This window comes from Geospiza fortis, unplaced genomic scaffold (genome assembly GCF_000277835.1).
Source record: "Geospiza fortis unplaced genomic scaffold, GeoFor_1.0 scaffold98, whole genome shotgun sequence".
NCBI classification, from domain to species: domain Eukaryota; kingdom Metazoa; phylum Chordata; class Aves; order Passeriformes; family Thraupidae; genus Geospiza; species Geospiza fortis.
The window spans coordinates 1,019,602-1,034,604 of record NW_005054306.1 but is presented as its reverse complement, the minus strand read 5'-3'; the positions used below and the strand labels follow the sequence as shown (position 1 = coordinate 1,034,604).

At 39.5% G+C, this 15,003-nt stretch overlaps 1 protein-coding gene across 1 annotated transcript in view; it reads right to left on the bottom strand.

Annotated features, from left to right (window-relative positions):
• Nucleotides 1-14,951, bottom strand: part of MFSD2B (major facilitator superfamily domain containing 2B) — a 36,458-nt gene extending 21,507 nt beyond the window's left edge. The window contains exons 1-5 of the mRNA XM_031066709.1: nt 14,820-14,951; nt 9,956-10,072; nt 5,771-5,895; nt 2,227-2,356; nt 1,094-1,172 (exon numbers count right to left, since the gene is read on the bottom strand). Of these exons, the coding sequence (XP_030922569.1) occupies nt 1,094-1,172; nt 2,227-2,356; nt 5,771-5,895; nt 9,956-10,072; nt 14,820-14,951 (583 nt within the window). The remainder of the gene's footprint in view (nt 1-1,093; nt 1,173-2,226; nt 2,357-5,770; nt 5,896-9,955; nt 10,073-14,819) is intronic.
• Between the last annotated feature and the right edge of the window lie 52 nt (nt 14,952-15,003).

Genomic DNA, 15,003 nt, shown 5'->3' with positions numbered 1-15,003 from the left:
ATAATCAAGGATGTTGAGAGTTAAAAGGACTAATGGAAGAGAGAAGGGATCTTCCCAGGAAGACAAAACAGATGCAACAAAAATACCTAAAAGATATTCTAAAACAACACTTTCAGGACAAGTTAAGACATAGAGAAGTCTTACATGTAATATTTGACTCTTTTCTCTTTACCTTGCTTAATGCAGTTACACAGTAAAGAAGGCATGAGAACAGAGCTGAAGAGAGTAGGAGGGGAGGAAACTGTTCTTGCATTCAATTTATGATCTATACAGGAAATCTTGAAAATATTTTCACTGTACTTTTTTTTGGTCTGATTGATTTGCTTCAAAGCTAAAATTTTGTCTGTTTTTAGTTGTTGAAGAGCCAGAGATATGGTCTGGAAAGCCTCATTCTTTTAACTAATACACTCAGAGTGCTAGCTGTATTACAACAAGATCTGCCTTTAAACTACCTGGTGTATGCTAGAATTAATTTAAAAAACACAGATGAAATGAAAAAAGATATTTCAGTTGGTGTGAACATGCACACAAAATTACTTTCCTTTTTGGTGAGGTTAGGTGTCTTGGTTCTATGAGTTCTCAAATATTTTTTTCTGAGAAAACAGGTTTGGCATCTGAATTCATAACATGAAACACATAAATCTAAGGAAACATGAACTAAAAAAAAGAAGGTGACAGAACAAAACAACAAACCCCAAACAAAACCTAAACAACAAACTCCTCAAAATTACTTTCATACTTTCTTTAATTGAATGTTTCTTGGTTTTTCCCCTACAAATCACCTTGAAATGAAATCATTATTCCTTACCCTGACTTGGTTTGGAGTGATTTTTTATTGTTTCCTCTGGCTAGCAATAAACCAAAAAGAATTTATAGCTGATGAGACAATTTGAGACAATTAAATATTAATGTCTCTTATTTAACTAGAAAAATGCAATTCCTTAGAAGACAAATTAGTTTTCATCACATATTAAAACATTCTTATAGAAGTCCAGTTTAGGGACACAAATCACTAGGAACTTCCTGTAGATTAAGAAGTATTTTCAATAAAACTCAGCCCCAGTCCCCAAGAGAGAGCCCAGATCACACTCACTATATGCTGTTGCAGAATCTCTGTCCTTCTGGTCCGTGCTGAGAAACATGGTGAGGGCAGAGTATGGTACTTGGAATAACTATGGAAAGAAAGAACATAGGAATTGTCAGGGTAAAACTGTTGTATTCCTTTGATATCCAAGCAAATAGTTTAATGGGACCTTGGAATTAATTTAGAACATTCATTCAGAACACAAGGAACCCTCAACCAATTTTTTAGCACAAAGACCTGTCTTTTCTTTCTGGTTTGAAAAGCATATAAAAGGAAAACAGTATCTTTCAGAATACAAATAATAAATAATAAAATACCCAGAGGGTTTACCTTAATGTTTTGCTCCTTCAGTTTCCTTGGGAAAACATCCTTCACCAAGAGCCTCAAAAGAACTTTGCTTTCTTTGCACTAGGACACTACTGTGTTCCTAGCTTGAGCTAACAGGAAGCAAAGCCATAAAGAAGAAATATAGTTTTCCACTTTATTCAAGCCAGAAGACTGCACAAATACCCAAAATATTTCAAGCATCTGTCTAATGATGTAAATCCAGGAGATAATAGTGAAAACTACTATGTCTTTCAGCACCACTGTGCCACACACTCCTTAATTTAAGCATAAGTTAAGACCATCGCAAAGTGGAACTGGGACATGAACCTGCTTGAATAACCAAGCTCTCTGTGGTGTTCCCACCACCCCAGAAATCTGTAGCCAAATTTAAGTCTTGCACTCTGCATCCCACAATGTTTTTACAAAATGCTTTTCTGTCCACCTCCATCAAAAATGGCACGTGAGTACATTTTCAAAACTGCCATGGAAACCCTGTGTTTCTCTTTCAAAAGAAAGAGGAAAGAAATTATTTAAAACAATTATGGATGTCTTCTGGACCATCTTTCTACTGGGGAAACAAAGGACTTAGGGAAATATTCAAGCTTAATAGGAATACCTCGTCTGCTCCTGAGAAGAAAAGTTATGAGAAGTTGGATGTCCAGCTGGAATTAGGAATCTGAACATCTATACAAGAATGAGTTGAGGACACTGGAGGTGACCTGGATGAATTAGCAGTTCATTTACCAGAAAAAGCATTGGCAGAAACCATCAACCAACTCACTAAAGGTTGAAGTAAAATGTGAAAACAAGTTTACCAAATAGGAATTCAGTGCTTGGAAAAGGCAGTGGAAAGTCAGATACCAGGCAACTCTTCCTGAGACAAATGGAGGCAGGTACCACATTAAAAAATAGGAGATTACTGTGAAGGGTGTACATGCCAGCACCCTGAGAAGAAAATTAACACACATCAATAATCTTAAAATAATGATAGCAAAGCACATTAAATTTTCCTGCTAATAATCAATACAACACAATTTATGTGCAGTTTTTCTAACTGCAGTAATTTATGCTTTTAAATATCAAAATTTAGTGTGCATTAAATACAGATTAATATGAAATATATTAATATTAATATAAAATATATAAGTACACAGATTAATACTTTCATAAAGAGGAAAAAACACCAGCGAACCTGAAAGAAAAGAGCTACACTTAAATTAATATCCCGCTCAAAGAGACATAATTTCCTTTCACATGCACTGTAACAGCACACCTATATTACCATTCCTTGGCACATGTCTCAGATTACACATTTATTAGAAAGAATCACTAAAAACTAAGATTTCTTATCATGTTTTTGCATACTCCAGAAATTTTTACATGAGTTTACTTATTATTGAGATTCCCCCTTCTAATTTTAGTGTCTTTGGTTTCTCCCTGAACTTAGTCTCTTTACTGCTACTTCAAGCAAATGTGAACCTGTGGATACATTTAAAAACACTCAAAAAAGCAAAAGAGACAGAGGACAACCTGTTATGAAAACTCCTACACTGTGTCTAGTTGGGTAGATGATAATTTCCTCCATTTAACTCCTTATCACTTCAAACACAAAAGGATCATCTTCAGAGAGGAAGGTGGCTTAAAAAGAAGAACCACAGAAACTTATACTCCAGACATTGCCATTAACCAGCAATTAATGACATTAGTCTGAAACCTATTTCAGGCATATAGCATTTGTGAAACTCCATGATACAGAACTGGTCAGATGCTATTATTTCCTAAAAGTCTGAGCTGCAGCATCAGGCCTGTCCTGTATTCTTGTAAATCAGGCACTGAACAATGTATTTAGATGACCAAGATCCTGACAAAAAAATTTCCAAACACATAAAAGAGAAAACAGATTAATCCCTTCACAACAGCACTACTGACATTGGGGGTCAGCTGATTATTTTGCAATCGTGAACTGAAAACCTGGAATACAAAAGAGTAATGTGGGTAAATAGTTTAGTAAAACAATGGCTTTCCCACACTGCTCTTTGGGATGGACAGCATCACTGGGAGCTGAACATTTACCAGGAAAGTGCCAGGTTCTGGTATTCTCTGCCCCTCTGGTCCCCAGCCCACAGTTCACCCACAGCAATGGAAAACATAAACAAGGGTAAAATCCTAACACATCTCAGGGAATCTACCTTCCTTTCCAAAAGCATGAGCTCTTCCAGATGGTGTCCAGGCAGTCATCACACTAAATGTCTTCACAGCCACTTTTTCATGCAACTTTTTTGGCAACAACCCTCTTGATATTGTTCTCCCCTTTCCCACATTTTCCTTTCCTCTCTAATGTCAGGGAGTTTTCAAAGCATTGCTGGAGTTGCTGAATATCTGATTGTCAGCTATTATCTCTTTTGACAAAATGTTAGACCAGTATTTCAAGTCAATGTCTGCTTCTGCGTTTTAAAGCCATTAAATAAGTGATCGATGACTTTGTGTTATATTGAGGACAGTATTAAGTATTAAGTGATAAACATTCACTTCCCTTACTAAGGTTCTTGCTTTGCTGGCAAGCTTTTCTGACTGAAAAAAATCCATTGTTTCATTCTAGATTGTTAAGAAGTCAGAAAAAATTCAAAATACTAAAGTATTTTTAAGCTAAGGGAAGACACATTTTTTTGCTTTGTAAAAAAATATTGCCTGACTCTCAAAGCATAGGAACAGAATTTCCATGAAAATATAAGTGTTACCAAAAAAATCCAGACAAAATCCTCCTGTAAAGAGCAGCTGTTTGATGAAAGGTGAGGTTACTTTTTCTGTAAGAAGTGCAAGATGTGCTGGAGCTGGTTTACAGTGAAAAGGGCTGATAAGTTCATGCTGGTGCTAGAACAGGAATCATTCTAACATCAATGTAACGCTAACAGTAAACACATGCACTTGCTGCATTTTCAGAGAACTTTAAAAAAAGGGAAAAAAGGACCAGACTACTTCTAGTGGCATTTGTATAAAAAATTTCCTTTTGGGTAGATTTTTTACTTGGTTAATTCAGTGGTCATTAAAAACCACACCACTTACCTGGCCTCCAACCAAATCTTGAAAAGAGAAACAGCAGTAAACTCCTCTTTTCCCATGAGTCTTGACAAAAAGCTTAACTTCACCCTGAAGGCCCTGCGCCAAGAGCAGCTGATCTCAGCCTTTTTCCAACGAGTACTTGCCTTCTCTATTTCGTCAGATATAAGCTGCCCATGGCCAAGTTTCTGTAGCCATAAAACTGTATAACAACAAGAGAACCAGCTAAAAACTGTGCTCATTTTCCCTGAAATTTCAATTTCCTTGCTCAGGACACATTTACTCCTAGATTTGTGTTGTAAATCAAGTTTGTGGGTTATATCAATTGAAATTTTGCAATTAATTTAAAACACGTCCATATAATGTATGAGATAAAATGATGAAAGTCTCCCTATTTCACAAAGTCATCAATCTCCCCTTGGCTTCCAAAATACTAAAAACCAACACATGCCCTGTGGCATAGGTGAGTTCCTCTAGCATGGCTCAATCTTTTCCAATTTTTCTTGCTTCACACCTGTCAATCTCATTCTTATATGGCCAACATTCATTGCTCCAATCTCTCCTTGGAGCACATGGACAGCACATGCACATGGGTAAGATGTCACAGCAAAACATCACACACTTCCTTCACAAAAAAATCAAAACCTTGCAGCATCTCATGACTCATGAGAGTCTTACATGACTCATTGTAAGAGTCATGGTGGTTTTTTAATGAACTTTTCTGATTATGGGCTGTAAGAGAAGCAGGACTGTGATGAGTGGTAAGAACCTCACACAGTGCCATGGCAGGGCTGGCTGCTGAGCCCTTTGGTGCCATGGTGTCACATCTATTCCACACCCATGCACACATCTGTTCTACAGCTGTGCATCCTTCCCTGAACTGAAAGACCTGAGCAGGACCTCCTGGAGGGTTGGTTGTGAGATGTGAAGTCACTCTAGGACATAAGTAGAAATAAGTTCTTCCAACTTATTGGAACTTATAGAAGTGAAAGATTGAAGTAAAACTAACCAAATCCAGACAAAGATGAAAATTCAACCACATATTTAAGAAAGTTTTAGACCTCAGCTTCCAGTTTTGCTAAAAATAGTCTCTTGGCTTAATTGTTTGCATCTCCAGTGATAAAAAATCTCTTCTGTGTTTTCATGTGTGAACAAGCTAAAGATGACATGGCAATTTTTAATTTTTATTTTATATATGTGGAATGAATACAATCCCTGAGACTAATTCAGTGGGGTGGCTGTATGATCACAACACTCAATATTCACACATATATGTAAATATATGTACACATTTTTACTTACCAAGGCATGAGCCGGCCAATTTTTGTCCATCTACTTTTGCTAATAAAAAAGCCAGCAACAGGATCAGTAACTGCACCTGAGGCTTTGCCAATGAACAGCACCAGAGAGGCATGAAATGGAGTAATCTGAAAGTAGACAGAACACAGTAAACAAGAGCTATTGTTTCACAATACAATGAAACAGCATAAAGCAACTTTCCAGAAAAAAAACACCTCAGTGTTTTAAAGAATAATGATCATTTACAAAACACGTCTGCTGCTGTCATAGAAATTCCTATTGGTTACCCATAGCAAACAAATGAGACATTGAGATTGGTGTTGTGCATTAAAGGATCAGAAGGGAAAAATGCAAGGAAGGAAACATCCAGAATGTGTTTGGGATGAGGAAAATGAATCAGTCAAATAGCAAAGTCCTTGTTTTAGTCATACAATATGACAGAGTCCCTCTGTAATTACCCTCTTGCTTTCCCCCCACACATCTCCATCTCCCCATATCGTTATCTTTACCTGATCTAAAAAAATGGTAGAGGGGGCTGTTTACATGCAGCAATGGTTTTTCCTCTCCTGAGATCATAAGGCTGCCAACTGGTGGCATGGGGCTGAGGTAGAGGTTGTTGCACAACAGACTTTATCCACCTGGGACTGAGCAGTGGCAAGTGAATTGCGTAAGGCACATCTGTTCAAATCAAAGTTGCCAGCACACGTCCATCACATCTCACTTCAAAAATGTTCATGGATTACATAAAAATAAAATGGCCAAGTAGAAAAACGTTTGAAATTAACCCAAGTGGACCATGCTTTAGTGCCTATATAGAAATGCAGTTTATCCCAGGCAAGGCAGTTATTTTTTCACATGTATCTGTACAGAGCTTAGGAATTCCCATCACACAATGGTTAGAAAAGGTAGGTTCTCTTCCCAGTGTTCACGTCACTGCAAATATAGTCCTAAAACCTATATAAATGTGAATGTTCCTCACATCAATTATTGAGAGAAGCTGCTGAAAGAGTCTCTGTGGCTTAAACAGTGAGAGCAGACAAGGTCCCTTCATGTCTGTGCTTCAACATTTCAGTGCTCCAAAGGCCTGGGAAACACAGCTGATGCAACACCAAGCTTGAGCAGGTATCCCCTGCTTTCCTGCAAAGGATGATATCTCTCAGGCACCAGCACCAGGAATGCAGCTGGTGCAGGTGCCCTGCCTGCAGAATTTGCTGTAGGTGTTCTCTCAGAGGTGAAAGAAGGAAGCAGTGATCTCTGAATCTCCTGGATGACCAGCACAAAAGGCAGGTGCTACAGACTTCTAACATCACACCCATTACATTTTAACCCAAATTAGGTGAAATTGCAGTGGCAGACAATGTTCCTGTCACCATCAGCTCCAAGACACACACTCCACCCCAGAGAGTCTGCAAACAGGGAATGGCAGTGTCCAGCAGATAACAACAGCGGCTCTCCATTCCATTGCTGCGTGGTGGGATGGAGCTGGGATGAGCACTGGACAGTGTCCCACCTTCTTGCTGATCCACCCTAGCTGGCCTGTACCCTCCCACAGCCACCAAAGGGTGGCAAGCAGCCCACCAGCCCTGAGATAAACTCACTGTGGGGGCTGCACCAGGACTGCCCACAGGCCACTAGTGCTCCTCAAGAGACACAGCAGCCAAAATAAGCACAAAATAGCAGTCAGAAAATACAGGGGTTGAAATACTGCAGTTTTGAGGGGTTCAAGAACAAAAATCTACAAATTAGGTGAGTTCCAGATTTGTATTTTGTTTGGACTTTTTGTGGAAGAAAGGTTTGAGGAAAAAGCAAAATCTCTTTCATGTTAGCAGTGGAATCTGTATGGTCACCCTGCCTTCATCACTGGTATTGGCTTACACATCCCTTGGCTGCATTTTCTTATCTCCTAAATCTAGACAGTGTCTGTCAGCACCAATGCCAGAAACTTCTCAGTGTTAATAAAGTACAAGATAAAATATGCTAAATTCTCCCATCTCGAAAGGAATAAAGACCAGGACCCTTTTATCAAAGAATTCTGGTATCCTCTAGCAATTTGACTCAAGGATCCCATGTGGTTTGGAATTCCATTTATGTCTGTAGTCTACACAGGTAACTTATGTGGAACAAGGAATTCAAATTGAAAAAGTGGAAGTTACAGAAAATTAATAGAAAATACAATTTTCTTAGAAAAGATCCAGATTATTCATGAAAGATTACACTTGGTGACTTTTACATTCTCTCAAGAAGCTAAAAGAATTCTGCTCTCTATGTGGGCAAGAAATAAATCCAGGTAGTGTCTATATAATTACATTCTCTCCCCTGAAAATGTGTGGGAAAGAACACAGGATTTCAGACCTATTTATCAGACCTTAAAATAAATCCTGTCCCTGCAGGACTACTTCAGAGACCAAATTAAACCATCAGGGAACAAATAATTAAGCCCCTTAATGAAAGTGTGAGTATATCACTACCAACATTAAACAAAATTATTTGGTTTCAGTAGAAGCTTGTTAATAAAATAATTATTTTGATGTCACTTATTCAGGCAGTGCCCAAAGATTCATGCATGGGATCCCAGTTTTCTGGACACCACACACAAACACATGAAGGAACAATCCCTTGCTTAGAGACTGTGTCCCTTGCTGTCAGTTCCTTGCTGTCAGTCTGTGTGACAAGCAAAGAATGGGGAAATTGCCGTACTTCTAAGCACCCTGGGGAAATAGTGCTAGAGCCTTTCTCATTTAGTTCCTGCTTCATCATCTCCAATGGTTTGTACTGCCATCCTTGATGTCAGTGGGCAACAGCTTTAGTTAGAGCTGCTCCACCTCCCTGCTGCCCCCCCAAGCTCCTTTTCCCTCCTCCAGCTCCTCAGATTCCACACTATCCACTCGACATCTTGGGCACTGCTGTCCAAAACTGGCTCCTTTTCTACATCTTGTGACTTTGATCTCAACAAGACACTCAAGATCTCAGCTGTACAACACACTTTACTGTGTTGAAAATTTTATCAAGTCACAAGTCAGCTGTTAATATCAGACTTTTGTAGGAAAAACATAAACCCAAACTTCTGGACACCTCCAGTCACAATATCCTGTCTTTAGACAGCAAATGAGTAATGATATCTGACCCAAAACCTCCTGTTTTTCCCAGAAAATAGGAACAGTCATCCGTGCTGAAGTCCCACCTGTAGTTTCAGAGCTGTTCACACAGTCCTTGCAATTTGACCTCAACTCCCTAAAACCCTTTTTTCTATCCTAGAACCTTGTCCTAGTTACCATGCATGGATACAAAAAATATAAAACAGTAAAAATTGCTTATGGATTGATTTTCTTTGTGTCTCTGCTGTTCTGAAATCTAGCTGGAGCAGCTGAAAGTCAGATGAATGGGATGACTCCTAATGCTTTGTTTCACCAGGTCTGCTTCTGCCACTGGGAGCAAAGAACCCTCAGGAAGGATAACTCAGCTTTATTCGTCATAAAATTACCTTAGACAAAACAAATAAAAATTTGTGTGAAATTATCACAGAATCACACAGAATCACTAGGCTGGAAGAGACCTGTAAGAACACTGAGTCCAACCCAGCCCCAACACCTCAACTAAACCATGGCACCAAGTGCCACATCCAGTCTTTTTTTAAACACATCCAGGGATGTGTTTAAAGACCTCCACCACCTGCCTGGGCAGACCATTCCAGAACTTTATCACTCTTTCAATAAAAAACTTTTTCCTAATATCCAACCTATATTTCCCATGGCACAGCTTAAGACTGTGGTGGCTACTTGTTGCAACTGGAGTGATGTTTAACCTAAACCAATTGAACAAAACTTCAGCATGGTGCTGTTAATGTTTTCAGATGTCTCTTATCTTACACTCTTTGACTTCTGACACTGAATTTTGAGAACTGCTTTTCCTTGTGTCTGCAAGGGTGTGAGCTCTACAGCACCCAAAGTTCTAATAATGATCCCAAACTAAAAGTGAACAACAGACATCTCAAGACAGAAAGAAAAGTAGAGGGAAAAAATTAATTCTGGACAAGTTTATGCAGTTTTCAGGATGCTGAACAGCTAGAGGCAATGACAATGAGACAATTTAAAATATTTTTTAACTAATTCCTCTTTTATCATTCCGGGGACATGTCTGACAATATCAGAGTGAAGTCTACAGTCTGCAAATGTTTCTTGTGCTACTTACATGGGCTATGTCTAGCAGGTAGATCTGCAGGAAGAAGGAAGCAGCACTCCCTGCCACTTGGTTTGGGGCCCCTCCTATGGCGTAGCAGATCTTGCTGCACCTCGAGAGCCTGTGGCCCTGTGTGAGAGGAAGCAGAACAAACCATGAGTAAACCAAGGTGCACAAGTCAAAAGCTACATAAGTGATAAGGTTAAAGTCTATAGTTAACACCACTTTAATGGATTTGCTTCAAAGCTATTCCACTAATAAATCTGTATGCCCTCAACCCATATCATCAACAAGCATTTGGGTGCTCATTACTTTGATTTTTAATGGGTTTGTTCTCTAATTCAGCACCTGAAAAGAGATTACAGTGTTTCTAAAAGTGAGTTGTGATGACCCTCAGGCTTACCTACCTTCCTCTCACAAGCCATTAAAAGGAAACAAGTCTACAACCAAGCAAGAAGCAGCAGAGAAGTGCTACACTATTATTTGAGCTTAGTTTTGTCTTTGAATGCTAAATTCATATTTTTAAAGGTTGAAAACTTGTACCTTAAAAAATAGTTCCTTTATTAACCTTTCAGATAATAATAATTGATAAATACACTCATATCACAGTAATTGAACAACATTCACAGAAAGTTCCACAGACCAAATAGATCCCAAACATTTGTGCTTTGTTTCTTCCTTTGTCACAAAATGCCGGTGTGACACTGGCAAAATCACTTGACTTTGCATATCTCCCTTTTGACTTGACTTTTCTATATCTTTGTGAAAATTGGCATCATATGGTAAGTAATTTTGGGCCCAAGATTTTTTTAGGAAATCACTCCAAGTGTATTTGAAACATTCTGCTAAACTGTGCTCTCTCATTTGTCATTTGATGTTTGAAAAGTACCACAAACATGCAAGAGTATTCTCAAATATTACAGATAAATAAGAATAAGATAAATGTTGAAGATAAGGGTATATACCAGTAATTAAAATACAAAAATGGCAGTTTCTAATAGAGATTGTAATGAAAAACATAGGGTTTTTGCCAACAGTAGAAGTTCCAGGATACTGGAAAGCCTTTAAAAAATGTAAGATTTAAATTTATGCCATAAAATTCAAAATTAAGAAAGAAAGGGACTCTTTGTTAATCTGTATTCCTTTCAGAGGGACAATACATCAAATCAAATTTTTAACTTTGAGGCTTTCAGTCTTTCTTTAAAATTTGCTGCCAACAGGAGCCAAGAAACATGAAGAGGAGCAGCAATATTAATCCTGGGTCTGTCTTCTCTCTGAGCTGACTACACAAGCCCTTAATTCTTATGTTAGATTGGGATAAAAATAGAGATAAAAAATGAAATCCACTACAATGACATTCTGACACATTACCTAATTTCTGAACATTTTTAAATTTAATAACCCATCATCTTTACTCTGTAATAGTTTTGAGAAGTTTCAGATTTCTAGGCAATGCCTTTCATCATCTAAACATTTCCCTTTGAACTGTTTTATCAGAGTGGGTGTGAACAAACAAGCACAAGTATCAGGACTCCTTCCTTTTTGTGTTTTCCCAGAAAAAGACAGGGTGGGATCCCATTACTACACCCAAGGAAAGTGGACACTGTCAGGGCATGAACTGCAAAATGTTATCACCATAGTAGGCCTCATTTTTCACTGCACTGGCAATTTTCTTCTTTGCAGGGGGAAAAAAAAGTGATAAACAGTCACAAGACAGACTTCACAGTAACAATTATACTATTTAATTTGATAAGAGATTGCAAACAAAACAAACAGACTATGTATTTGCTGTCCAAAGTAACTCTTCATTTTCCATACATAAGTACGAATAAATATGAGCTTTACTAGACTTGTGAGCCCACACAACTTGCTTGACTCATTGCTGTCCCCTTGAGCTTTGCTCCAGGGTCTTTGTACTTTAAAACTTTGTCTCACTTTTTTATTTTTTAGTCAATCCCTTTTTAAAGGTTGGTTTTTTTTTAGTCATTAAATTACTTTAAATGTTTGCTTTCCCTTGATACTTTCCCTCCTGATCTCCAAGCAAGATAACTTTCAGCTGAAATCAGGAGATATAAACCACGGCTATGCAAATCCTGTGTCCTATTGCAACATCAAAAATGGAAAAAACTTTTAGATCTGTAATGCTGCCTTCACACTCACTTTCACTAGTAATTTTCATAGACTCACAGAATAGTTTGGGTTGGAGAGGAATTCTGAAGATCATCCAGTCCAACCCCTCTGCTATAGGCAGGACACCTTCCTTGCTCTGACCCCATCCAACCTGGCTTTGAACACTTCCAGGGATGGGGCAGCCACAGCTTCTCTGGTCAAGCTGGGGCAAGTCCACAACACCTTCATAGAGAAGAATTTCATTCTTACATGCTTCTTTTACTTAGAAACCATTGCCCCTTGTTCTTTCAATAGCTAAGGCTGTGGTAAAAGAGAAAAAGCAAATACTTCTATATAACATAGATGATTCCAAAATGTTTTTAGAAGATGAAGAATGTCAAGTTCTCAAGAAATAATCTAATTAAAGATGTGTTACACAAAATGGTCAACCAAAATCTAAACTTACAGGCTGCAGGTGGTACTCCTGTCTTTCCAGCAGTTTCATGGTTAGAAAATTGACAATCTTAGTGCATATTTTTTGAAGTCTCACTGCAATTTCACACACACCCAAAATGCTGCTCAACTACTCTCTGAACCATGCTCCCAGATCCCCTTGAAGCAAAGTTAATACTTTGGTCACAGCAGTAGTTAAGTTTTAATTAAATTTTAGTTATGAATGTTATTTTCAGAATAAAACAAGCTGTCAGATAGAAACGGCATACAGAGGTGTCCTGTCTGGTCACCCACAGGAACACAGGGAATCTGCAGTTCATGAGCCCCCTGGAAGGTAAGTTACATCCTGATCACTGTTCCATGCCTGTTTTCCTTTTATCTTGCCTAATTGCTTTTGGAACTTGTTTGTACACTAAGCCATAAACACCACAGCAGTTCTGCATGGCAATGACATGTACTGTGAAAGGAAATGCCACTGTCACTGCAGATCTGCTGCCTGCTAATTTCATTGAGAGTCCCTGAGCTTCTAGCTGCTGAGAAGCTATCCCTCAGACTCTACATTCTGGAGTGTCTTTCAAAAAGAAGCAGCCCACAGTAGATTTTTGTCTCTCCATGTTGAATTAATATGGTGATGACCACGTTGTCTGCCTCAGTACCCAATGGAAAGTGGTAAAATGAAGGTAGGACCCTGCACCAGTAAAGCTGACACATTTCCTTCTCTCTAACTTCCTACAATTAAGGGCACACAAAATGCATATGGCAGCTGTCTGCTACAGGATCTACAGCAGATGGCAGCTGTCTGTTACAGGATCTACAGCAGCAAGTCCCCCAGCCTTGGTTGGGTTTGCATGATACTGTTCACAGACGCTGACAGCAGCAGGATAACACTGAGCAGGGCAGAGCTCTGACTATCAGCAGCTCACAGGGTTTTCCTCCAAGGGCTGGGTGTCCCTGCTGCATTGCTTCCTCAAAAAAACACAAATGCCTGATTCCTGTGAAATCCAGTAAAATCTTGTTCACCTGTGCAGGTTCGTCAGCAAGCTGAAAGTACTCCACAAATCATGAAAGACAGAAATGCACAGGTCAAATAAGGAATGAAACATAAAAGTACTGTCAAAATTTTGCTTTGAGACCCCTGTGGTGTAATTGAACATCAACATCAAATTGCTTCTACGAGCTTTAGGAGAAATGTGAGATGATGGCATGAGAGGAAAGAGGACAGAAGGTCAAAGAAAGTTACAATTTTTTTTGTTCTCAGATTAACTTGAAAATTTCTCACTTATACACGCTCTCATCATATCAAATTTAATTGTGTTTCAAGGCAAACCAAGAAAGCATAATAGCTGAGAGATTTGATTTTGCTCCTTAAATAGAAAGCTTAAACGTTGTTATGGAAAATTAATGCTTCTCCTACACTGTAGTTCCTTTATTTTTAATTCTCTTGTAAGTTAAAACCATACTTGTAAATTTTCCCTTCCCCAACAGAACAGAAATTGAATACAACATTTATAGCAGAACATCTTATTTCTACAGAAAGTGTTTCAGCTCAGTTAAAACAACTCAGCAACTGTGTTGCAGGGACAGGGAGCAGCCGCAGAGTTTTGTCCTGAGCTATTTGTTATCAGTGGAGTCCAGAACTGAACCAACAAGTAATTTAAAAGCAGTAAGAACAGAGAGCGAAACCTGTGACTCAAAGATAAATGCTAGTCTAGGTTTATCTGAGAAACAATGAAATGTAGCTAGCGAGGAGCAGCTTTTGAGTCAGCTTTTCTCCCAGCGTGGAATTAACACTGGTCGTGTTTCTGTTCTGTGAGTGACCAAAAAACTGCCTCTTGAAGGCGCGAGTGTGGCAGCCATGGGTGGCATCCCAGGTCCCTCACAGCAAGCACCTTGAGGACTGTTTTCAGGTTTGTTAGTGACATGAGCCCACCCTTGAGCAGAAGAAGACAGGAGCAGGGCTTGTGTGCAGACACTTAGGAAAGGGTGTATGAGTAAGGTGGGATACAATGGTGCTTTCTCAGGATATTCTTCCAGCTGCTGGCAACGCAGCTCTGAGGAGCTCTGTGAGACAAGGACAGCGCATCTGTGCAACATCTGCAGACTTATGCCATGAATTCACCCAGATGCTTTCCAAACACAAAAACCCAAGCCCGAACAGGACGTGCCAGGTGTCTGAAGAGCTCCACGGGCTGAACGCCCGCCAACATGCTGTGGAAGGCTTCCTCATCCGCTCCGTTTCGAAGCTGCCCCTTCCCAGTTTCACCTGGTGTTCCCTCAAGAGCCATGGAGCGGGGCACTCCTCGCTCACCCTCACCTGCCTGCCGCTCCTCCCGCGGCGAGCAGCGAGACTGGGCAGGCAGCGTGGGACACCCTCACATCCCAACACACACCTGGAAATCGGGAGTTTCTGAGGCTCCGGGGGAGCGAACCCACCTGCCTCCCGCATCCCACCTGCCTCTGTCCGGGGAGGCAGCCCTGGAGGCGACAGAGGTGGGAAG